Source organism: Musca vetustissima, unplaced genomic scaffold (genome assembly GCF_032173495.1).
Source record: "Musca vetustissima isolate MV318-11 ecotype Yass unplaced genomic scaffold, APGP_CSIRO_Mvet_v1 utg42163, whole genome shotgun sequence".
NCBI lineage: Eukaryota > Metazoa > Arthropoda > Insecta > Diptera > Muscidae > Musca > Musca vetustissima.
Genome location: NW_026881825.1, coordinates 51,753 through 76,930, shown reverse-complemented (window position 1 = coordinate 76,930; position 25,178 = coordinate 51,753). Strand labels below are relative to the sequence as shown.

Sequence of the window (25,178 nt, the reverse complement as noted above, 5' to 3'; positions counted from 1 at the left end):
TTCTATTAACAGATCTCACGATGTCCTTTCCGCCCTAAGACAGGCCATTAAAATGGGCCGAACTATTTTCGTTGATCTTTTGGGAGCCATATTGGAAAAAACGTAAGTATAGTGTGTTTTTAATAAAAATAATTGAATTAATTAATACTTTTCTTCTGTGATAATTATTTATTTCTTGACTACTTTTTTCCTTTCAGATCATCATGGAATTTAGATTTGTGTATTTTATTATTACCTGAAATCTATGAACTCCTGCAAAGTCAACATAAATTGTAAGTATTAAAAAAAAATTAGGTTAGATTGAAAATTTGACCAGGGGCTTAATGAAAAAATATATATATATATAGAGAGAAGAAATATTTTATATAATATATAATAATACTCCAAAGCCTCATTTTCCAATCGAAGTGACTGTAAATTGGCATTCCGGGTTCTTGAGGTATTTTGAAGATTTAATTCCCATTTTTCAAACCGAGGTGGCTTTAATTTGTCATTCCGGAGGATGTCATACGTCTTTCTAGGTTTATATTTTGACATATAAAGGTCCCGCCCACTTTTTTCAACTGGACATATCGTTAGGATACGCTCATTGCAGGAACTAAATGAATATCTTGTCTTTGACCTATCGAAAATGTCTTTACGGATCTCTTTGCATAGTTGCATTGTTTTTGTCGATTTTTGCGTAGAACTTTCTGGCAAAAAATGTCAACTCCTGATTTCTGCTATCTTCCTCGTGAAGTCCGGGGGTGCTCTCATGGGCTGTCTTTTAGACCCGCCTTAGTCAATGGATTCTCGAGTTAATATCCTTTGGATTGGACATTTATCCGACGACGGGAATCTGCTCTCGCCTCTTCCATGATAGTGGGGAGAAGGTCGGGGTTATCCTAAAAGCTTAGGTTCTTATTTATCTGATTGATATTGAACCAGATTCCGCCTTTACGACCCAGATTATTGCTTTTTTTGTGCAATGTCCTCAATTGCTTTTTCGGAGACCTTGTCTTCTTCGAGGCTTCAAATGAAGTGTGGGGAAGGCCATATTTATCCTTAGGGTTTCTGTATTCTCTGCGTTCTTATTTATCTGGCTCCGCCTTTGCGCACCCAGATACCTTCTCCTTTCTTGTCGAGAGCTTGATAATGTCGTTACTCACTTCTTCCATCATCTTTTCTGCCTCTTCATTATTTATTTTCCTTCTGACTTTTTATTCCTTTCACCACACTGTGGTACAGGGTATTATGACTTTGTGAATATGTTCGTAAAAGGCAAAAGGAATCAAGCTAGATCCATGGTTCCTTTTGAGAATATGCATAGAATCACTTTTTGAGTCGATTTATGCATGTCCGTCCGTCTGTTGATGTTAAATTGTAAACAAAGTACAGGTCGCATTTATAATCCGATTTTGATGAAATTTGGCACAAGTCACTTATTTGGCCCAAGGACGAACCCTATTGAAATTACAGAAGATCGGTTCTCATATATATTTTAGGTAAATGGTGCACAAAAAGTCCCTGAAAATCATTCGATTTGCACGGATTTTGGCATTGCGTTCTGCATTAAGTCTAGAATGACGTCGACGAATGACAGATTTAGATATAGCTCTTATATATAGTTTCGCCCGATTTTAGGTAAATGGTGCACCAAAGTCCCTGAAAATCATTCGATTTTCACGAATTTTGGCATAGCGTACTGAATGAAGTCTAGAATGACGTGTGCAAAGTTCGGTTTAAATCGGTTCAGATTTAGATATTGCTCCCATATATAGTTTCACCCGATTTAATGTAAATAGCGCACCAAAGTCCCTGAAAATCATTCGATTTGCAAGAATTTTGGCAAAGCGTACTCCCATTCTCGATTTGAATTTTTCACGAATTTTAAAGGGCTGGTAAATCAATACCAATGCTTGTTAAGGTTTGTAACTTTGCATATATATATTTGAAGATTTAAAAGAGAAGAAAAATAATTTACAAACAATTTTTGTTATTGTTTTGTTGTTGTTTTTTTGTAATTAAAGAAAAGTCCTTATTTTTGATGGCGGGCATGATAACTCCTCACTGGAACATCGGAATCCGAAAATTCCAACAGTGTTAGAAAGAGTACATGTCTGGCTCTCCTCGTATGACTTCGCTCTAAAATTAACAAAATGGTGGACCTTTGAAAAAATATTTTTGGAAAATCGCCGATTTTTGACCAAAAACCAAGTTAAAAAATAAGGAAAATCTTCACCGATTAGCTTTATCCTAGTTCATACGATAGCTATACACTCACAGAGAAACTTGAAAAATTTGGAATCGATTGGGTAATTAGTCTTTGAGTTATCGTGCCCGCCGTTCGCAAAACCAATGTTTAGAGAAAAAATGTGTTTAAAGTTTGAGATGCCCTTCGACCGTCACTTGATGCTGACACAATAAATCGGCTATTTCTTCAAGAGTTCTTTCTTCTTCACTTGAAATTAGTGTAGATTCAAATTAAATCAAAAAAAAAAAAAAAAAAAAAAAAAAAATTGGGGGGGGGGGGCCCCTTAAGTCTAGAATGATGTCTGCTATGTTTCGTGAAAATCGGTTCAGATTTGGATATAACGCCGATATATATTTTCGTCCAATTTAATTCATATTAATTATACACTAAATAATCCCTGGGTGTCTAATTGAGATTAAATTTTAAAGAGTGCAGCATACCGAATAGCGTCTGTCAAGCTTGCTTTAAATCGACTTACAAAATTTAGCATAGGTTGCAAAATGGCCTGTGATGTCGAAAAGGCGATGTCTGTTAGAATATGTAGAATATACCCAAGGTGGTGAAAGGTATCGTATAGTCGGCGCAGTCCGACTTTACTACTTTCTTTATTGGTTTTCAATTGTTTTTTTATGGTTGTAGAAGAACGCCCCCGTAGTCAATTTTGGTCCGAGGGTATAAAGTCCTAAAGGCGATCATACTATCTCCATGTTTAACTTGTTGTAATCCACATTCCTCCTATCCGCCATCTGAGAATGCATCTGGTAAGAGTCTTCATAAAAAGGATCCCACCTCTATAAAAATGGCAAAATGCACATCACTTTGTGGGAGGCATAGATGTGTGAAGGACGAATTTTACGAATTTTTTTTACTTGTTTATAGATAGATTTTTATATTTATGATGTCCTACAAACATTAAATTATGTTTGTAGTTTTTATTTTTATTTTTAATATTTCTCTTTATAAACTAACGCATTTTGTTCTTCTTTCGTTATTTTTATTCCAGTCACTATACACGAGCTTGTGATACACTACGTGTTATACTATCAAATTTCTTGCCAATTATTCAGGATAACCTAGACCCATGGGTAAATGGTCTGGGTGTTGATGTCAGTCGAGAGGAACGTCATCGCAAATGTTTGGAATGTCAGCGATGGCTATTGCAAATACGCAACCTGCCCGAAACAAATCATTTTGGCAGCACACTAACCCAGCTACAAAATATGATTGTTAATATATAAGAAGAGAGAAAAAAAAAACAAAAACAACATCAGTCATCCACACTAACTACACACAGCACAGAAGATGAGCAAACAAAATGCCTCCAAAAACAAACAAACAAAGAAAAATGAGAAAACAATGCTATCACTTAAATTTATTTTTCTTTGTATTATCATATTTTGTGTTATATATACTTTTTTTAAAATAATTATAATATTTTTTCCTTAATTTATTAGTTTAATGTTATTGTAGTTATTAACTTTGTAAACTGTCTCTCACCATCCCCCCAATTTCATCCACTCAAAAACTGTTTGGCTTTAACAAAAAATGCAATGTTTAAAACTTGTTTATTACTTTTCGTTTTGTGGTCAATATTTATTATTTATATACATATTTTTTAGATTTATTTTTTCTATTTTTGTTAATTTATTAATACAAAATTTTCATTATTATAAAGAATACATAAAATACGAAAAAACACACACATTTTTATTATTTTTAATTTTTCTTCCCAAACATAATTCAATGTAATATACTAATCAACATAAAGTAGCTGCAGGCAGCCAAAATTTTCTATTTTGCTGTGCTTTATCTTTCTTTCTTTTTCAATGCAGTATAATTTTTTCCTCCCCCTGTAACCAATCTTTCACAACTGGATATGTTCGTTGTGTATGTGAAATTAACTGATCTGATTTTTATAACCACACCAAAACTAATTTTATTTAGAATTTGTTTTTAGAAAATTTACTTTAACAAATTAACAGTAGGTTTTTAGTTTTAATTTTATTGTTCTTTTTTTAAAATTGTAGTCCCAAATTAATAACGCTATGTATTTGTCCTAACCTAACCATAAGTTGAATATTTTAATGTAATTTAATTGATTGAGTTTTAAGTATTGTGTATATTTGTATGTGTGTGAGTAAATTTTATTATACTTTTACAATTAGTACTACTATTTTTCCGTCAATATATTTTAATGAATATAAATTCAATAATTTTTTATTTGTTTGTGGGCTATATATGCATCATATCGAGGCCAAAGTAACCACAGAAATAATAAATGATGGATAACAACCAGGAAATTTGTAGTAAAAATATTGGTATTTGAAAAGGGGGAAAATAAAATATTCTATAGAATAGTAACAATCCGTGAACATTTTCTTTAGAAACATTGGTGAACTTTTCTATACAAAAAATGTCTTTTGGCGAGCTTTTTTCTATATAGAAAAAAACTTTTTTTAACAATCAAATTTTGAACCATTCTGCAGAAAAATGTTCATTAGTGAACTATTTCTGAGTTTATTAGTCATTTTTTTCTATAGAAAATTGTTCATTGTTGAACTTTTCCCTATAGAAAAATGTTCATTGTTGAACTTTTCCCTATAGAAAAATGTTCATTGCTGAACTGAAAATATTTTGTTGATTAACATTTTCTATAGAATTGATTAGGTGAACTTTTTCTATAGAAAAATGTTCATTGGTGAACTTTTTCTATAGAAAAATGTTCATTGGTGAACTTTTTCTATAGAAAAATGTTCATTGGTGAACTTTTTCTATAGAAAAATGTTCATTGGTGAACTTTTTCTATAGAGAAATGTTCATTGGTGAAGTTTTTCTATTAAAAAATGTCAGCCTTTTTTATAGAAAAAGGTTCATGTTGATGAACTTTTACAATTTTCTATTTTAAAATAATATTCAACTGCCAAATTAATTTTTAATTTAACAATTCATAAATAAACACAAAAACAAGAAAAAAACCAAATGCCAAACTGATCTTCCATTAAAAAAATATAAGAACACGGAGAGAAAGCGAAACTTTTTAATTTTTATTTGATTCTTTTTTGCAATACAATTATGATTCATTCCCCTAATACACCCCCTATATTTTATTACCAAAACAAAAAATTCCCTCCATTTGTTTTAAATAAAAGGAAGAATTAAGAAATATTTATTTTTTTTTGGTATGATAAATTTTCAACAATTAAATTTTGCAAAATGTGCCTTTTACAAAAAATATGTATACAACAAAAACAATAATTGCTATAATTTTTAAATTTTAATTTAAGTTGTTTTTTTTTGTATGTATTTATTTATTTTTTACATTTTCATAACAAAGACAAATGGAATTGTAGTTATTAGAAAAAAAGATAAAAGTGATGGAGAAATTAAAAGGACAAAACCAAATAGACTGTAGAAATTGAAACGATTTTAATAAAGAATGAATCCAAAAAATAAATTATTCAAAAAAGTAATTTTTTGTTACGAAAAAGGAACAGAAGACAATGAAAAAATATTAAGAATATTGGTTGTAAAGATTTTAAAGATGAAAAATTTAACAATTTGCAAAGAAACGAAAGCCCTGTCAACTTATACTCAACTGTTTTGTAAATACATATAGTAAAAAAATACAAATGATAATAAATAATAATGATATTTATATTAAGCTAAATAACCATATAAGCAACATAAATTTCACTAATTACAATTAAGACTTATAACAACAAAAAAGGTAAAAGAAAATACAAATATTTTTGCACTTAAATAAACAAAAAATAAAAATTTTTTAAGTAAATATTTGTTTTGTTCTCCCATAATAGCTACATATCAGAGATTCAAATTATTATAATTACAATTTTTCACATTTATATACGCTCCAACATTAATAAATAAAGTATTCATTGCAACCAATATTTAAATGTGCAAAACTGTACTTGTAATAATTTGAATACAGCTTCAATTACAAAGTAGAGCTCTTAAAAAAGAACCATAAATTGTTGAATCAGAAAGAAACAAACAAACAAACAAACGTTAAGCAATATTTATATTCATAACAATAAAAAAGAAACATTGCCTATATCACACCTACGTATATATTCATAATTTACATATATGTATATTATATTTGATAACACTGTGTAACATATATACTGCGAACGGGAAAATCTGCTCTTCTAGCAACCGGATATCGTTTTATTAAATACAAATAATTTGTTTAAGAAACGCATGTATCTTTCTATTTGACTATTAAATTACAAAAACCAAACACTTCAACAATGGTAGAAGACAGCTGGAAACATCTCTATTCTTAGACCTACGGCATTGCTTTATAGATTCCGAAATTACCAAGAATTTTAATAATGTGTAAGTGATCCAGGTGACAAGCGCACCAGGAGGCAAGTCGATTGATGGCGATATTTAATTATCCACTATAAGGTAGTCATTCAAAATACATAAAATCTGTGCGAACACTTATATGGGGTGGCTATGCCATAACATTGTCCTATACATTAAAATGTCTATTAGGTGCTTTTTTAATCTTGTGAGAAAACGAAATACTAGGGGGGAAATTTGATTAGAACCGTAAACATTTCGAAAATAGGACGGGATTTGGTCAATGCACTTTTCTTCCACTCCAATTTAGAAAACACCAAAACATGGTTTTTTGGAACGCTTCAGCACCCATATTTTCTTGATTTGCGGGAATGTGCCAGCTCGCATCGTTATGGTTTCGCCTGCTTCTGTTGATTTTGCGTTCGAACAAATTGTGGTGTATCACGCAGAATTGCCCTTTTTATGTTGCTTAAGTGGAACAGTTTTGTCAATTAAAATAGGCGACCATTTACTTTTAAGTACTTCTTGGATAACTTTGATTGAATTTGACATCAAGGCGATCTTAAGTTTCTACTAATTTTATAAGAAGTAACAGCCGTTATTCCTTCTCTAAAAGGAGTTGAGATGGGGCTTTGAGTATTTAAGCCTGTCTGCCCTAGTGTTGTTGCATGGGTTGGGATATCAATCGTTGGCCTCGTGAGACTATGGTCGTTTGGAGCGTGTAGTTATTTTGGATATCTGCGTACCTTGGGGATTTTTAACGCCAGTCGATTTTGCCAAGGAGCTATATTTTTCAATATTATGCTATTGGACCGATAGTGTGTGGTCTCCATAGGCAAGTGTTCCCTTACATCAACTGCACTCGGCATCTATCTTTTTATATTCTTAGGGATTGAGTACCACATATGAATAATGGCATCCGCCAAATGGTATCTTGAGAGTCCTATGTCCTTTTTGACCAGGTCAATACCATTCAACTCTGACCATAAAAAATAATTAATCATCTCTCGATCTGTTCTCGGCACAGCTGATCCAACCACATTTTCGAGAAAGTCCAATAAGCCCGCCGATGTATAAATCGCACCAAACAGTCACATGTTGAGGATGTAGAGTCGTCTCAATTACAACCCTTGGGTTTACGGTGTACCATATGTGACAATTTTGCTTGTTGACGTAGGCACCAAGGTGGAAATGGGTCTTATAAATCAGGACAATTTTTCGATGAAATTTCGGATTAATTTCAGGCATTCAAAGTATCAAATCAGCAAAGTAAGATGGTAGACCGGATTGCGCTCTTGTGTCAGCAGACCTTTAAAAGATCTTTATGCAAAATAGGATGTAATGACGTTAGCAATCGGATCTACACTCCGGAGTCCAACTCGGCCAGGGATTGTCAACTCAGCAATGAAATTGAAATTGGAGAAAATCGGTTCATATTTATATATAGCTTCCATATATATTTTCGTCCGATTTTATCTAAATGATGCACGAAACACCCAACATTTGCCCGATCGAAACAAAATGTAGCAAAGCGTACTGAAATAGGTCTGTATTGATGTATGCGAAGTTTTGTGGAAATCGGTTCAGATTTAGATATAGCTCCCATATATAGTTTCGTTCGATTGTATGTAAATTGTGCACCACTGTACTGAGTTAGGTCCAGAAAGACGTATACGAAGTTTTTTTTATTTCTTCAATATTTCCAGGAAAGGAATTTCACTAGCAGCCAGTCTGTTATATTTGTTGCACAGTGTTATATTTATTTATATCAAACAAATTATTTATCATCCTTCATCGTTAATATCTCATTATTATTAATAATTACATTGTAATTAATACATTAAAAAAAACGATCACCCCACAAAATAAAATTTAGTCATAACAGATAATTTCACAATAAAAACCAACAACAACAAACATAATATACAAACTCACACATAAACACACACTTACATTTTATATTATAAATTATCATTATCTTATAATCTAAATAAATATGTATTTATGCATTTTAATTAAATACAATAAAATACAAATATTATTATTACAAACAAAACGAGAAATGAAAAGGAAAACACCAACCAATCAATTAACTCTCCACCTTTCTTACACACTATTCATCTTTCGTTATTAATTTGATACTTCATCATTATAACTCCTTTTAAGCTAACTATTAAAAAAGAAAACAATTATCTTAAAGTACTTAAATCCTTAAAAAGTATAACAAATAATATTTAAAACAAATTCACTATTATCTATTTTATTAATAAGTTTATTTGTTAAGTACGCTTTAGTTTGTAACTGTGTATGTAAACTGCATAAATAATTTATGTATGTAATAATTTTAGTTGATTTTAGCTTTATCACCCTATAAAAAATTAAAGTTTAAATTTTTAGTTTAAGTTATAAGTACGTTTAATTTAATTATAACAATTATGTCCAAAATAACAATTAATTTTATATATCGCGTCATAACAAATTACAAACAAAAAAAAAAATTATTTAATAAATAAACAACAACAAAAACATTTTAAACATTCCGTGTCGTTTTATTTTTTCTAATATGGGAAGGAAATCCAGTAACCGAACAATTGTTTTACTGTCTTCATCTATAAAATGATTCAGACGCTATTTTTTAATCCATTGACAAATTTTCATTGTATTTTTGTCCCAGCAAGAGTTTAAATTATCTCTTAAGAGGACCCCCCCATTCTCGGGGTCAAAAATTTTGTTGATATAATTCCAATCTACACTAATTAATGAATGTTCCTACAAAATTTCAAGTGAAAATCTCTAGAACTCTTAGAGCGAAGTCAATAATCTTAGTTCATACGAGAGCCAGACATGTCCCTTAATTGATATTTACCGTTAGAACACACATTTCAATGAATAATAGTAGCTCTGTCTGTTAACTCGATATTTGTAAGAATTGTTACCAAATGTTACTAAATGTTGTCTGTTTACACAAAAATCCAGTAAAAGAGAGTCAAGTGAAAGAGCAAGTTTGACAGATAAACAACAACAAATTTGCTGGAGTTTACTGAAAGACTTTTTTTCAGTAAGATTTTACAACTCAGTCATTTTCTGCCCCTGTATTCTGTAACTTTTTAACAACATTCGATATTGTCTATTTTACAACAATTTCATTTGTTTGGTTTATTGTTTTTACAATAACAAAAGAAATTTAAACAATATCGAATGTTGTTAAAAGTTACAGAATAGGCCTACTGATCAGCTGTTTTCCGACCAAACACAAAAATTATTTAAAACATTTTTTTAATTTGCAAAGTTCAATTTGAAGTTAATTACAGAAAATGGAAGAAAATTCGTAAGTAATGCAAAGTTTCATTAAATTAGAAACTAATTCCTTATATATTTTTAGCAAGTTTCATATAGAAGGCAATGTATTGATGCAGGGAGCTTAAATGTTCCCGGGGAACATACCGGATCAATTTTTCTTTTATTATTCATTTTATTTTTATTATTAAATGCAATACAAATAATTGTGTTCGTCCTTTGTTTGTTGTTTATTTTGGCGCAAATCAAATGTTTTCTTGAATCACCTGTTTATTTGCTAAATCTTACTAAATGTTGTCTGTTTACTTTTTTCAGTATTATCGCAAAAGAGAGTAAGAAAGGCTTACTCTCTGAACTAGAACTTACTGAATAAATGTTATTGGAAAAGTAACCAGACACACCTAGTGTTAAGTCGCATAATCTCCAAGTCGTGTTCTTCAATAGCAGGCAAAAAGTCGGTTATCACATGACCAAACGCTTCGAATTTTGACGATGATAGTCGTTCCGTCGTCATTTTTAAAACAGTAAGGGACAATCACACCTTCGGAGCAAATAGTGCGCCGTCAAACAGTGACTTTTCTTGAATTGTGATGCGTAAGAAAAATTGTATCTCATTGCGTAATTGGTACTCTCTAATTCATTTTTGTATCTCCGCATCTACTTTACGCAAATTGTGGCATCGCCGCACTCTGTAATACTAAAACTTATGTCAAACTCGTTTGTTAAGCGCAAATATCTTGAGTTAAAATATCAAACCCAAACGCAAAGGAAACAAAACATGTAAGTAAGCACAATAAAATATTTTATTTATATCTAAATTGTTAATTATTTTAGGCAAAGCCAAAAAAAAAAAAAATCAAACTCAGCAACGTCAGTTGCAAATGTTAGTTGATTTTATGGTGCAACACATACATTTGACAAAAGGACAGTTGCAGAGTTCAAATGCTAAAAAACGCGCCAACAATTTGTGAACAAAACTTGCAGATGACCTTAATTTAAATGGATCTCCTGTAAGAGATGTCGCTGGTTTTAAAAGTAATGTATTATATTTTTATACCCTGCACAACTATGTTGTCAGGGTATTATAGCTTTGTGCAGCCCCAAAAGTTTGTAACACAGCGAAATATTGGTCCTAGACCCACCTTTAAGTATACCGATCGTCATATCTCGACTAGCTGAGTCGATCTAGACATGTGTGTCCGTCCGTCCGTCTGTCCATTATAATTTCTAAACACGATACAGGCCACAGTTATGGACCAATATTCACGAAATTTTGCATGTAGGATGGGTTCTGGCCAATGAAGACCTCTATTGTTTTTGGCAAAGATCGGTTAATATTTAGGGGATGAAATAATACTATTTTTTCGGTTTTTCTGGTCGCTCCAGAGGCCGCAATAATGGCCAGAACATCGAGAAATTTTGCATGGAGAAGGGGATCGGGCCAAAGAATAAGCATGCCTGTTTTGATAAAGATCGGCCAATATTTAGCGGGTCAAATGGACCCTGACTTTTGTGTGAAAAATGACAAAATTTGTATTCTATAGCATATATATTTATCACTGAAGGACATTGAACCGAGAAGTTTATATTATATCCATGAGGAGTGGTTGACCTTTAAATTAAGACCAATTATATTGTTGTATGTGATCGGATGTGGGAATTACACCTAAATATTTACAGGTATCTCCGTATTCGTATATTATTTAGTAACCCATTATCACTCTAGAGAGCGGAACTATAGCGCTGATCGCTTTGAAATGTTCCATGAGGTTCCAGGTATGGTCAAGGAAAACGCCAATAATTTTCATCGATGATCAGATAATAACTTTGGGATAAATTGGACCGAAAGCTTAATTTTTTCTGTTGTTTTTCGAGTCGGTCTATAGACCACAAATGAAAGTCGAACATCACAACACAATCCAATGTGAAGGGGATCTGGACAATAGCTGTACTGAATACTCGTAATATTCCGAAAATATGTCAGTGTGAGGAAGAGGTGCTGTTTACCTCTAATCGGACAAGAGGGTGCAAATATCACGAAATATTGCCCAGGCTCGGAATAAACATCCGCAGAAAATTTGAGTTCCGTGGTAGTTTTGTAGGGTATCGTATGGTCGGCCCCGTCCGAATATACTGTTCCGCTCACTGGTTTATACATAAAATTTGAAACTAACTATGTGTGCATATTTACAGATTTTGTCTGACCTAAAAACCCACGCAAAGGTTAAGATGCGCAGGAACAAAGTGCATATTTCTAGCACGGGTTTTGGTGACTCACTGTATTGCCCGCTTACTCCTATGAAGGAAGAAATCATTAATCTTCTGCATATGGAAGAAGCCGTTTGGTATCGAAGGTTTTGTTATCGCCCCAAAAAAAAGATATTCTAAATGAACCAGCGCCCGCGGACAAACGAAATCGTTTGGATGAAAGTTTTCAGACAGCCAAACGTTCACGGTTGTCAAACAAAAATGAACGTGACAGGCCTTTAAAAGAACAGGTGCAAATCCAAGAGATATTTCATAAGGAATTCACCAATGTTTTTGGCGATATTAGGAGTTCCTTGAAGGAATTAGTAAGGTATAATAGACATATGTTCATATGTACTATTATTTGTTATTTATATTATGCCTGTAAGGTAACCTAATTTTTATATAATGCCTATAAGGCAACCTAGTTCAAAAAAGACTGACTGAATTTTAAGATCTCAAAATCGCCATATAGAAGCTTTAACATTTTATATTATAAGTTTTTAATAAACACTACAATGAAATCAATTACATATTGGTCTGTTCCAGTACTTTTTTAATATTAAAGCTAGTAAAAGGGAAACATTTCAAAATCGCTCTCAGAGTACAACATATTTTGAAAAGTTCGGGAACGCAAACCTAGTAAATATCCCAAAATTAGATGGCAATACTTCAAAATCAACATAACAGCCAATCAGAAGTAGGCATTCCTGTTTACCATTTTTAATCGGCCAAATTTCTCGAGTAAAAAGTTTACAAAGAGAACGCCAATTTGATTCAATGTTTTACCAGTTTTGCGGGATCAGGAACGTGTAAAAAGTAGCAAAATTTGTAAAATTAATAGATTCTTTTTCATTGCTGTTGTTCGTATTCCTATAAACAGACATTTCATTTTCACTGTCTCAGCAATTTCGTATGTTGGCAGTTGTGAATTAAATTCTAGGCAAATATTGTGCAGGGCAGAGCATACGTTCATTATTTGAACCACACTTTCTGGTGCGTAATGCAACTCTCTGGCTGCTAACAAAACACCAAACATTCTTTCAATTATGGACCATCCATTGCAAAACTTTTTATTTAAACGACTCTCGGGCGAGTTTTCCGTTGCGTTTCTGTATGGGGTAAGTATCCAGGGTTCCAATGGATATCTCAAATCGACTTTTAGATGATTAAAAATAAGTAAGAAAAAATCATTTAAAATTGCTTTAATTTTATTACCAATCAGTCAATATCCATTTTTTTCTCTTTCGAGACGTTCATTTTATGTTGAAGTATAAGTGTTAATTCCTGGCAGGTCGAATCATTTGTATATGGGTGCCAACAACTGTCCCAATAAGGGAATAGGGAATCCTGGGCAAGTGGCTCCTTACCACGGGCCGGTCTGTCGATATTTACAGAATAGTCGAAGATGGAGGAAGGTACTGGTGCAGGCGTTTACAGCAAGGAACTAGCTATTTACAACTCATATAAACTTAATGGTCTTTGTAGCGTTTTTCAAGCAGAAAAGCGAAAGCGGCCGACAACATACGACCGGTGACTATATATGTCGATAGTCATGCGGCCCTCAAGGTACACTAGCCGTGTACTATTAACTCAAAAGCGGTTCGTGACTACAATGATGCTCTTCATGATATACAACAGATAATTAAACTATGTTGGGTTCCAGGACATAGTAACATAGAAGGGAAGAAGGGAAGGGATATCCGATGAGCTTTCTCGAGGCGGTTCGCTACTTCGAGGTTGTCGGCAATAGATGGTCAACAATCCTATTAGCTACTTTATTGATAAAATCCGTATGAGCTACTTCGAGGTTGTCGGCAATAGATGGTCAACAAAACCTTGATGCAGGTTTTCAAAAACCATTTGACTGCTGTCACATAGTAAAAGGAAGATAAAAATTGTGGTGAGGATCATAACTGGTCACAGTCATCTATGTGAGGAAGAGGGAGAGCTGGAAACAATTGAACATATGCTCTGTAGGAGTCCATCACTATGTAGCAGAGGGCATAGACTGTTTGGCAAATATGAAAGTGGTAATCTAGCATTCTTCTCCGGAATATATCCTAAGAAAATCCTAAGCTTTGTTTGTGGATTTGGACGTGGCTAAAATAACTAATTTTCTACGCTCACTAAACTTCCTCTATCTATGCTCTTTTCCAGTTTCCTTTACTGCTTTCTTTTCAGGTATCAAGGATAAGCACAATGTACAAATGTCTCTGAGTGAACGGCTGTAAATGACAGCCGTAACAGAAGGGAATGAGATATCCTATAGGCACGAATGTACCCGGTTATGGATCTACTAATACTTTTTGGGTTATTGCTTGAACGGCACTCCGGTCCAGAGACTCTGGACATATAATCATGCACTCACTTTCCTAAGGTATCCCAGCCAAACGAAAATTGAATTTATATTTTTTTCATATATTTTTATTTTCTAAAAAAAACTTTACAATTTAATCCAAATATGTTTAACTATTTTCTTCGGCATTCTTCCGGGACGTTTTCCACCAATCCTTCTATAGGATGTTGTAACATTTGTTATTATCGGCTTCTGCTGTAGATCATTTAAATTTACCAAATATTCACCATCATCATCGTATAAACGATACGATTTCGCATTTCCATTTTCACGTTCAAAATGCATTTTCTGTTTGCCATTATTTGCCGAGAATTTCGAAGTTAGCGCCGATGCTGTCATTACAGACGATACAATATTACGACTTCGTCGAGTGTGAGGTTTTTTCGTTGAATACTTCCATCCTCCTCCATATTGTTGGGGTGTTGGTATTGATATAATCGAACGAATTTTCGTACGAATTGGTCCTGATTTCGGATGAAATAATTGTTGATATTTTTGTTGTTCTTGTATTTTTTGTATTAGTGAGAAAGGTAGCAATAATTCCGAATCGAAGGGGGTACCACCGCGAGTATGAATGCGTATAATTTGTGGTGGTGGCAGTGGCGGCAGTGGTTTATCTTCTACGATAATAGCTCGAACATAGAAACACGATGTGAGTAGAGACACCAGCCGGAAGAGTTTAAACATTTTAACCATTATTTGTGTTAACTTGTTTGTGAATCGCTAAGAAAGTTCTTTACCCGTTTAAGTGCGGCTTACAACTAATTGTGCTGAAGTTGTGAATTAGAGATCTAAGTTAAAGTCAAGTGTCAGGTGGTAGTTGGTATGGAAATGTGTCAGTAACAAATGGCTCAAAAATATATCTGGAAGATACCACAATTATTGTCATTGTTGTTGCTTGGGTGTTATTTGGGGTGAGTGTAATTGCGTGTGAGTGTGTATCATCATCTCCGTCATCAGAAAGTTAATGGGGCTTTTCATATAACAACAAAATTATGCAATTATTAAATTTAATATTAGACCAAAGGTGTCTAAAGAAAATTATAAGTCATTGGTTGACTGTAAATAGTACTACAATCTGACAGATGGGGAAGATACGCCCATTTGTCGGTTAGGCAAAGGAAAAATAGTAAACAAAAGCCTAAATAGAAATCGTTGAATCTTCAATAGACATTCTGCAAAATGATGACCTTCTTGTAAAAGATTTTTCATGTTTTGTTTTACACGAACCAACAGGAATTGAGCACCTATATTATTATTATAAACATTTGATCTATATTCTGATTATAAAATTAGGTTCTAGCACGCGTTGTAAACCATCAAAATGAAAAAAATTGGGCGGGACCTTCATATGGTGGCTATGTCAAAGTATGTACCTATAATGCTCATCTTCTGTGCAGTTGTATGCCAGCCTCCAAAACACCGAAATGTAAATTTGGAGACTGGGGGCTGTGTCAAGACATGTACTAATGGGAATCGTTAATGTATGCCAGCCTACAAAACCCGAAATGACAAACTCAAGCCTTTTCGATTGGAAAATGCGGCTAAAACCGGAACGGGTCCCTCAAATAGGAGGTCCCGTCCATTTGGGCTATGTCAAAACATGAGCTTATTGGAATCATTTTCTGTGCAGATGTATGCCAGCCTTCAAAAACCCGAGTCAAACCCAGTTACAGAGTTATCATAGGTTTGATGATCGACTTCGATCGACCAATGATCATCTCTTGGGGCTACTGACAGCGTTATGAAGTAAGAATACTGAGTCGGAATAGACCGTGCCATAGTGTTGCTGAAAAATACTACTTTTTCAGTCTTGTTTAAAACTTTGGATAACAATATGGATTTAGTAGCATTTTACGCCCTCTTGACGATATAGATATCATTACGCATGCTCATGATTGGACGATCATGGGTTGGATTCTGTCGTTGAAGACATATTTGAAAGGTAAGTCAACTATATCGTCAAAATATTCATCACGAAATCTACGGACACACTGTTATGCGGAGATGAGAATTCCATTGATTGTGCAGGTTGAGGGACATACAATTTTGAAAACTAACTACCCAAAAATTCTGGTGTTCACATTTGACAACACCTGGTCTACGTGGGTCACATCTACCTATCAATAAGCAAAAAAGGAGAAAATAGGTCGCATTTTCAAACCGATGTTTGTAGGAAACCTGTCCATATTTTTATGTCCAAAAAATTGTGTTTTATCATTGGATCCCACACAATTTGACAATTCCTCAAATGAAGGTATACATATGTGCCAATCATTGCGAATATATGAGTCGTCTTTGTCAAATTTTTCCCATTTTTTGAGATTGGGAACTCGTTGGAAAATATGTATAGGACTCTCAACATTCGAAAAAAATTTGGCGACTTTTATATTTGGGTTATGATAAAATTTCTTACCCACCAACGACCTAAACTACGGTTGGACGTTTAGAATCTTTAATATACCGGACATGGACCTGTATATGGAGGTTATGTTATAACAAGGACCTATATTAAAAATTTTCTGCAAATATTTTTTAAATCTCTAAAAACATGGAGTCATTTGAAGGCTTCAGCCGAACATGCTAAGTGATAAATTGACCTATCTGGGAAATTATCTTTGAGAATTTTATCGCCCTTTTATAAAGAAATACTGGAATATGCCCGCTACTTCGTTAGCGAATCTGAGAAGTATTTTGTTTTTACAGAAGTGCTAATCAACATACAAATTAATAATTAAAATTTAAGTACCTTTTAGTTCCTTTGTGCTCTTATAGAACGTATTTCAATAACTACCTACATATCTCAACACTACACTCCAGTTCTGACCGCCCAACAAATTTAGCTCTATATACTAATTTTGGTACCATTTATTTGTACCTTTCGTACTCTTGTAATAGTTATTACCAAAACTAATTCTAAATTTCATGATTCGCCCTATGGGTTAACCCATATCATAATTTTATCAACTTTAGTACCATTTCGTACACATTAATATAAATCCAATATCATATTTCCCAATTTCAGGATTCCAATCCGATCGCTTCACCAATTGTACCAAATATTAGTCCCATTTAGTACAAATTTCCAGTGATCCTAACTTCAAATTTCAGGCTTCTAGCTACATCGCTTCACCAAAATTTTAAATTGTACCAAATTTAGTACACATTAATACGAATTTCCAAAACTTCTTACATACCTAATGCTATACCACAACACTGATCCTAACTTCAAATTTCAGGATTTCAATTCTATTGGTTCACAAAAAAAAATTCAAATTGTACCAAATTTAGTACACATAAGTACTACCTACATACCTCAATCATACACCCCAAAATTAATTTTATTTCCAAATTTCAGTGTTTCAGCTCTGTTCACCTAAATACAAAATGTACCAAATTTAGTACCATTTAGTACTTTTCACATGCATAAGTTCACATTTTGAAAACTACCTACATATCGCAATCCTACACTCCGACGGTAATGTGAATTTCAAATTTCAGAATTCCAGTTCCATCCATTTCTTCAAAATTTCAAATTCAAAATGTACCAAAGTACTAAATAGTACTTTTAGTATACACGAGTATATAAAAACCACCTCCTTATATCGAACCTACTTTTCAATTTAAATTGACTTTCCAAATTTCAAGTTTTTAGCTACGAAATGTTACCACATTTTATTACTTTTCGGCTACTTATAGTTCGAATGTCCAAAAACCCCTTTGCTACTACACTCCATCAGTGAACCTCATTTCAAATTTATAAGTTCTAGTATGAATTTCCAAAAACGTTCTAGTATGAATTTCCAAAAACCCAGCCTTATCTAAAACCTTTAAACAAAGAACGACCCTCACCACAAATTTTAAGATTCTAGCTTCAGCCGTTTCGCCTGGACGTTGATGAATCTTTAAGTCAGCCAATGAATCAGTAGTATAGATTACGACATGCACAGTTTGAACCAAATCGAACATTCCATTTGCCAGGTATTGAATTAAAAACATTTCAAACGTTTGAACTATTGTGCGGTAGGTAACAGAAGGAGTGAACCAATGGATCGGACTTTATTAAGGCTTGGTAAAAATATTACGATTACAAAATTGGGATGAAATTTGATATTCGGTGTGCTTCATATGGGATTAAAAATTTCAAAAATTTGATCCTATATGTGAGGTACTTGATGGAGTGGAGCGCTACTCCCTATCTTCAACATTATACAGTCTTGGTCCTAATATTAGGTTCTGCAAAGTTTGGCTCCAATCGGATAGTACAATTGCATGTTATTATAAAATAATTTTTCAACTAAATTTTGACGGTTTTGGGGAGAGGTGCCAGAAGGATTTGTCCATACATAAAAGATTCACGTATGACATTTTTTATGTTTGTTGTTTTCCAACTATTTGTGAATTATATTATCATTCTATTCTAGATTTATCCTATTTCCAATACAAAAAATCCTAGTAAATGTATAAGTGAACATTTTCAAAACTCCATGGCATATATTACGATCTCTATTGTGATTTCATGGCTAAATCGATATTAAATATTAATCTGATCAACAATATATGTATAGTGCTCTATGGTGTCTCCGATGAATATATCGAGGTATTGCAATGGAATTTTAGAAATGATAATTTTTATCGTTATTTCTTAATATAAGCTTCCAATTCAATTCAATATATTCAATTTTGATTCCCCATGTTACAAATTAAATGTAATACCCAAAATACTCAACATTTTTATGTAGCTCTCTTTTTGAATGCGTTTAAGTTAATGAGAATTATTCTTCTAAATTTTGGGTTTTGCTTCCAAACAACTTGACACTTTGACTTTCTATTTCTTCATCATTCATCAGACATTGGGTGTTTCTTTTTGTCATTACTACTGGAGCAGTAAATCTGTGGTTTATTATCTCTTTGTCAGTTTTTTTCGGGGACTCAAATTTTATTATTGTAATTATACAAAGTCACATACATATCTTTATATTGCTATTTTTTTAATATTTAATGTGATTCTGTTGTCTCTTTTTGTGAGCGGTTTTATTACCCCCCAGCTCTATCTATCTGGGAGTACAGCTTAATATTGCTAAGCATAGCAGCGATGTTTGTAAACATCACCCATTTGCTTTCTATGCCTAATTTCTTTTCAAGTTGTGGTGTATCCATTTCCCAACAATGGACTGTAAATGACCCGTGTGTGAGTAGCTATGTTTTGTCATGTTCATTCATTCATCTTTTATTCATTCTCATTCATATTTGTTTATCTTCCAGTTTTATTGTTTTCTCGGAATGAAAAAGATTTTAAAGATATTCACATAATGTGTTTGCTTTCGGATGCTGCGGGTCGTGATTATATATTTTTCACACATCTTAGCAAAGATATTACCATTGGTCGGGTTGAATCTATATATCTTCTTTGATATTTTTAAAAAAAGTAGAAGTTATAAATTATCCAATCAGAATATGATAAACATTCCAATCAGAATATGATAAATAATAAAAACAATATTTATTTGGGCAGTGCCAAGTTTCGTGTTACCTCCTCTTATACCGAGAATAATGGTCGGATGACAATCATTTTAAACACCTGTAAAAATAAACTTTAAATAGGAAGTTACCAACAAGTGATCATGTATTGAACAATGTCGTTCGTTATGGATTAAGAAATATCGATAGAATTGATTTATCTATATACCTGTCTCTGCATTGCTTACTTAGCTGGCTTGTGACAGAACTTTCGTTCAATAAGCCGAACATAAAAAAGATTTCCAGGCGCGTCGGTCTTTTGCGCAGTTTTTCCAATTTGAAAGACCATATTCGGCAATGTTGTCTTCCACTTGGTCTTTCCATCAGCTTTTATATGCCTTCTGGGCTGGGGCATCTTCATCACAACATGACCTAGCCAACGTAGTCGCTGCAGGTCAATACGTCTAACAATGACAATGTCCGAGAATAGCTGGTACAATTCATGGTTCATTCGACGGCGATATTCACCGTCAACGAAGATCGGCCAATAGCTCTTTCGGAGAATTTTTCTCTCAAACGCTCCAAGAGCTGCCTCATCTGCTTGCGCAAGTACACATGCTTCAGATCCATATAACAGCACGGGTAATATCACTGTCTTGTAGAGTGTGACTTTGGTCTGGCGGGAGATGGCCTTGCTTTTGAGTTGTTTGCTCAGACCCTAATAGCATCTGTTGGCCATCACTATTCTTCTCCGAATTTCAAAAGAGATGTCATTCGTTTTGTTTGTGGTGGTACCAAGGTATATAAAATCTTTGACTACCTCGAAGCTGTAGATCTTAAGTTCCACAGTTGGTCCGAGTCTGCTGGACGTATTGTGCGTTGATGCCATCTGCTTGGTCTTCTCGCCGTTTACTGCCAGACCCAATTTGGCAGACTCCTTCTCGATTTGTTTAAAGGTGGCTGTTACCGCTCTCAGTGTTCGACCCATTATGTCGATGTCATCGGCGTAGGCGAGTAACATGTGTTGTTTGGTGTACAGAGTGCCATTTCTGTTCCCTTTGGCCTCTCGTATGACCTTTTCCAGCAGGATATTAAAAAGATCACACGACAAACTGTCACCTTGTCTGAATTCTCGTTCGGTATAGAAAGGCTCCGATAGGTCTTTTCCGACTTTAACTGCTGACCTTGCCACTTAAAGTTACCCTGCATAGCCGTATTAATTTTGCAGGAATGCCGAATGTAGACATGGCTTTAAACACCTCTGAACGGATAGGGCTGTCAAATGCGGCTTTATAGTCAACGAATAGGTGGTATGTGTCGATGTGTTTTTCGTGGGTATTTTCCAGGATTTGGAGCAGAGTGAAAATCTGGTCAATGGTGGATTTGCCAGGTCTGAAGCCGCATTGGTATGGTTCAATAACCATTGGCTTCAGTCGTTCACACAGCACAGTGGATAGCACTTTATATGCGATGGGAAGGAGACTTATTCCTCTATAGTTGGTCCTATGGTCTCCTTTTTTGTGCATGGGACACAGGATGCTGAGGTTCCAATCATTGGGCATGCTTTCCTCTAGTCAAATTGTACTAATCAGCTGGTGCATGCTCCTTACCAGCATCTGACCACCAGTCTTGAATAGTTCGGCTTGTAAATAATCGGCACCTACTGCTTTATTATTATTCAGCCGATTGATTGCTATTCTGACCTCATCTTAGCTAGGTGGTATACATTCTATTATTGTTTCTGGGGCATCCTCTTCACCGCTACTATTTGATACCAGAAGTTTTTCAAAATGCTCCTTCCAGATCCTCAGCACGCTGTCTGTATCTGTCACCAGGTTTCCTTCTTCATCTCTACAGGAGGATGTGCCTGCACCAAAGCCTTCGGTTTGGTGTTTTACTCGTTGGTAAAATTTTCGGACTTCATTTTGATTTCGGTGCAACTCGATTTGCTCACGTTCATGTTTTTTATGTTTTTTTTTCTTTTTTCCATCGAATTACTTGTTGCTACTGTCTGCAGGGTTGCCTATAAGCTGCGTTTTTCACATCAGTAGCATTGCGACACTCGTACCATGGATTTCTTGATGGTAGGTAGTGGGCAATTCTTTGCCATTGTGCTTCTATACTATTACCGGCACAAGAAGTGCTTTCGTTAAGCACGTGGGTAAGTTGAACGGAGTAGGTCTCTGCTACCTGTTGTTTTCGCAGCTTTTCGACGTCGAGTTTCCGTGTTGTGTTAGATCGCACCTTTGCTGCTACATTAAAACGGTTCGCTCCTCGTATCGATCAAACATCTAAAACACTGGACGAATGCCTTCAGTCTATCGCTCGTAAAAATGTCTTTAGTCTGTTCATCTTTATCTTCCGTCGGAGCATGGGCGCAAATAAGACTGATGAAGAAGAACTACGCTTTTCTACGGATTATAGCAATTGAATCTGGAGACGAGGTCTTTTATTATCCTATTAACCATAAATCCGCTGCCAAATTCACGTCTCGTTTCATGGCAGCTATAATACAGGGCATAATAATCTGATTTACTTACGCCAGTCCCTTTCCATCGTTCTGTACAACGTGCGCACATTCCAAGTCCAGATTCGCAGTTCGTGGTCCTTTTGGTTTACATTTTCTTAGCTTTTTCATAGTAGGAGGGGTTTTCCAAGTGTGGGCAACTAACCCAACGCCTCAACCCATTTTTTATAGTTCTTATGGGTGAACTCGCGGCACATATTAGCTCACTATTTCAATGGATGATGAAAATAGATACCCCAGGTGACACCGCGGGGAGGTCAGTGTTCACAATTGAGATGAAAGAGGAACCAAGATAAACCTGGACTTCGCCATGTTAAAGCCAATCAGAGCCGTTGTTTGGTATCTATCATCCCCTACGTCACCCACGCCTATGGTTAGGCCTTAGAATAATAATGAAAAAAATCCACGCCTATGATTATGCCTTAGAAAATTAATTTAAACCAGTAAGGAAAGTAGTAAAGTCGCACGGGCCGACTATATGATACCCTTCACCACTATGAGTATATTAAACAAGACTATTATCATGAAATTGTATGAAATAAAATATATGATATTTATCTACATGTGAAACGACCTAGATCTATCCATAAACATGTCATTCGTTTGTTACAATGGAACAAAAGTATGTAAATCGACTTCAAACAAATATCTAAAGGTCATCCGTTGGGCTAGGTCTTTACTTCTAGAAAACCCAACTACGTTATTCTATACTCAATTTTGTACGTTGTGCAAAATTTGATGTCAATCTAACAAATATGAGGAGTTTGATGCACAATTTACTTATATATGGATGCTATATCCAAATATGAAACGATTTTAACGAAACTTGTCACAGGTTAGGCTATACTGATTTCAGTACGTTTTGTTCTTATCAGCCATATATTGGTTCCTTGGTGCGTCAATCAATCAATCTATAATATAAGGAAGCTACATCTAAATCTCAACCGATTTTCACTAAACTTGGCACACATTATTCTGGATTAAATTCAAAACGCTATGCAACTTAGCAAAATCTGAATCGATTTTCACGAAATTCAACACACATCATTCCAACATCAATTCAGTATGTTATGCCAAATTTCGTGCAAATCGAAAGATATTTGGGATTTTGGTGCACCATTTACATGAAATCGGACGAAACTGTATATGGGAGCTATATCTAAATCTATACCGATTTTCTCGAAACTTGGCAGACATCTTCTAGGCTCAATTCAGCACGTTGTGCCAAATTTCGTATAAATCGAAAGATATATAGCGACTTTGGTGCACCATTTACATGAAATCGGACGAAACTATATATGGGAACTATATCTAAATCTGGACCGATTTTCACGAAACATACCAGACATCATTCTAGGCTAAATTCAGTACGTTATACCAAATTTCGTGAAAATCGAAAGATATATAGGGACTTTGGTGCACCATTTACATTAAATCGGACGAAACTATATATGGGAGCTATATCTAAATATATACCGATTTTCTCGAAACTTGGCAGACATCATTCTAGGCTCAATTCAGTACGTTGTGCCAAATTTCGTGCAAATCGAAAGATATATAGGGACTTTGTTACACCATTTACAGTAAATCTTGACCGATTTTCACGAAATTTGGCAGACATCACTCTAGGCCCAATTCAGTACGTTATGCCAAATTTCGTGCATATGGAAAAATATATAGGGACTTTGGTGCACCATTGACATGAAATCGGACGAAACTATATATGGGAGCTATATCTAAATCTGGACCGATTTTACGAAATTTGGCAGACATCACTCTAGGCCCAATTCAGTACGTTGTGTCAAATTTCGTGCATATCGAAAGATATATAGGGACTTTGGTGCACCATTTACATGAAATCGGACGAAACTATATATGGGAGCTATATTTAAATCTGAACCGATTTTTCCCAATTTCAATAGGGTTCGTCCTTGGGCCAAATAAATGAGCTGTGCCAAATTTCATCCAATTCGGATCATAAATGCAACCTGTACTTTGCTCACAAAAATACATGGACAGACAGACAGACGGACGGACATGCTTCAATCGGCTTAAAAAGTAATTCTATGCATATTCTCAAAAGGAACCATGGGTCTATCTCGTTTTCTTTTGCCTGTTACAAACATATGCACAAAGACATAATACCCTGTACCACAGTGTGGTGAAGTGTATAAAAATCCACGCTAAGATTCGGCCTTAGAAAATGAATTTAAAAAAAGTACGCCTAAGGTTAGGCCTTAGAAAATTATCCTAAAAAGATTAGGCTGTAGAAAATTAATTAAAAAAAATCCACGCCAATGAATAGGCCGTAGAAAATTAATTTAAATAATCCAGGCCAATGAATAGGCCTTAGACAACTTCTAAAAGTTGCTTAATTGCAAAAACATCGTCCGATTTTAAACTCTAAGTGCCGTTCAAATCCCAGAGATATTGGGATTAAGAATACCCTGTATCCAGTAATGACTACATTCATTCCATTTCAATAAAATGTTGAATTGAAATAGTAAATGTTTTGCTTAAAATATGTGTCAAATTTATTCCATTGGCAAAAAAATAGCAAATCGCAAATATGTCAGTCAGGCAGGTCCCTATTGTTCCATTGTTCCATTGAACCTTTGTGCCATTGTCATCAAAAATATGTGTGTATGTTCACATTCATATGGTAATGACATGTTTGTAAAATTATTAAAGTTTGCCATTGTTCGAAGATCATCGACCTATATTGT

The 25,178-nt window shown here is 34.3% G+C and overlaps 1 protein-coding gene across 1 annotated transcript in view; it reads left to right on the top strand.

The window, feature by feature from the left end:
* Nucleotides 1–3,481, top strand: part of LOC133327827 (katanin p80 WD40 repeat-containing subunit B1) — a 60,630-nt gene extending 57,149 nt beyond the window's left edge. Inside the window, exons 11-13 of the mRNA XM_061536364.1 lie at nucleotides 13–102; nucleotides 198–272; nucleotides 3,237–3,481. Coding sequence (XP_061392348.1) covers nucleotides 13–102; nucleotides 198–272; nucleotides 3,237–3,471 — 400 coding nt within the window. The 3' untranslated portion in view covers nucleotides 3,472–3,481. The remainder of the gene's footprint in view (nucleotides 1–12; nucleotides 103–197; nucleotides 273–3,236) is intronic.
* Nucleotides 3,482–25,178: the final 21,697 nt, after the last annotated feature.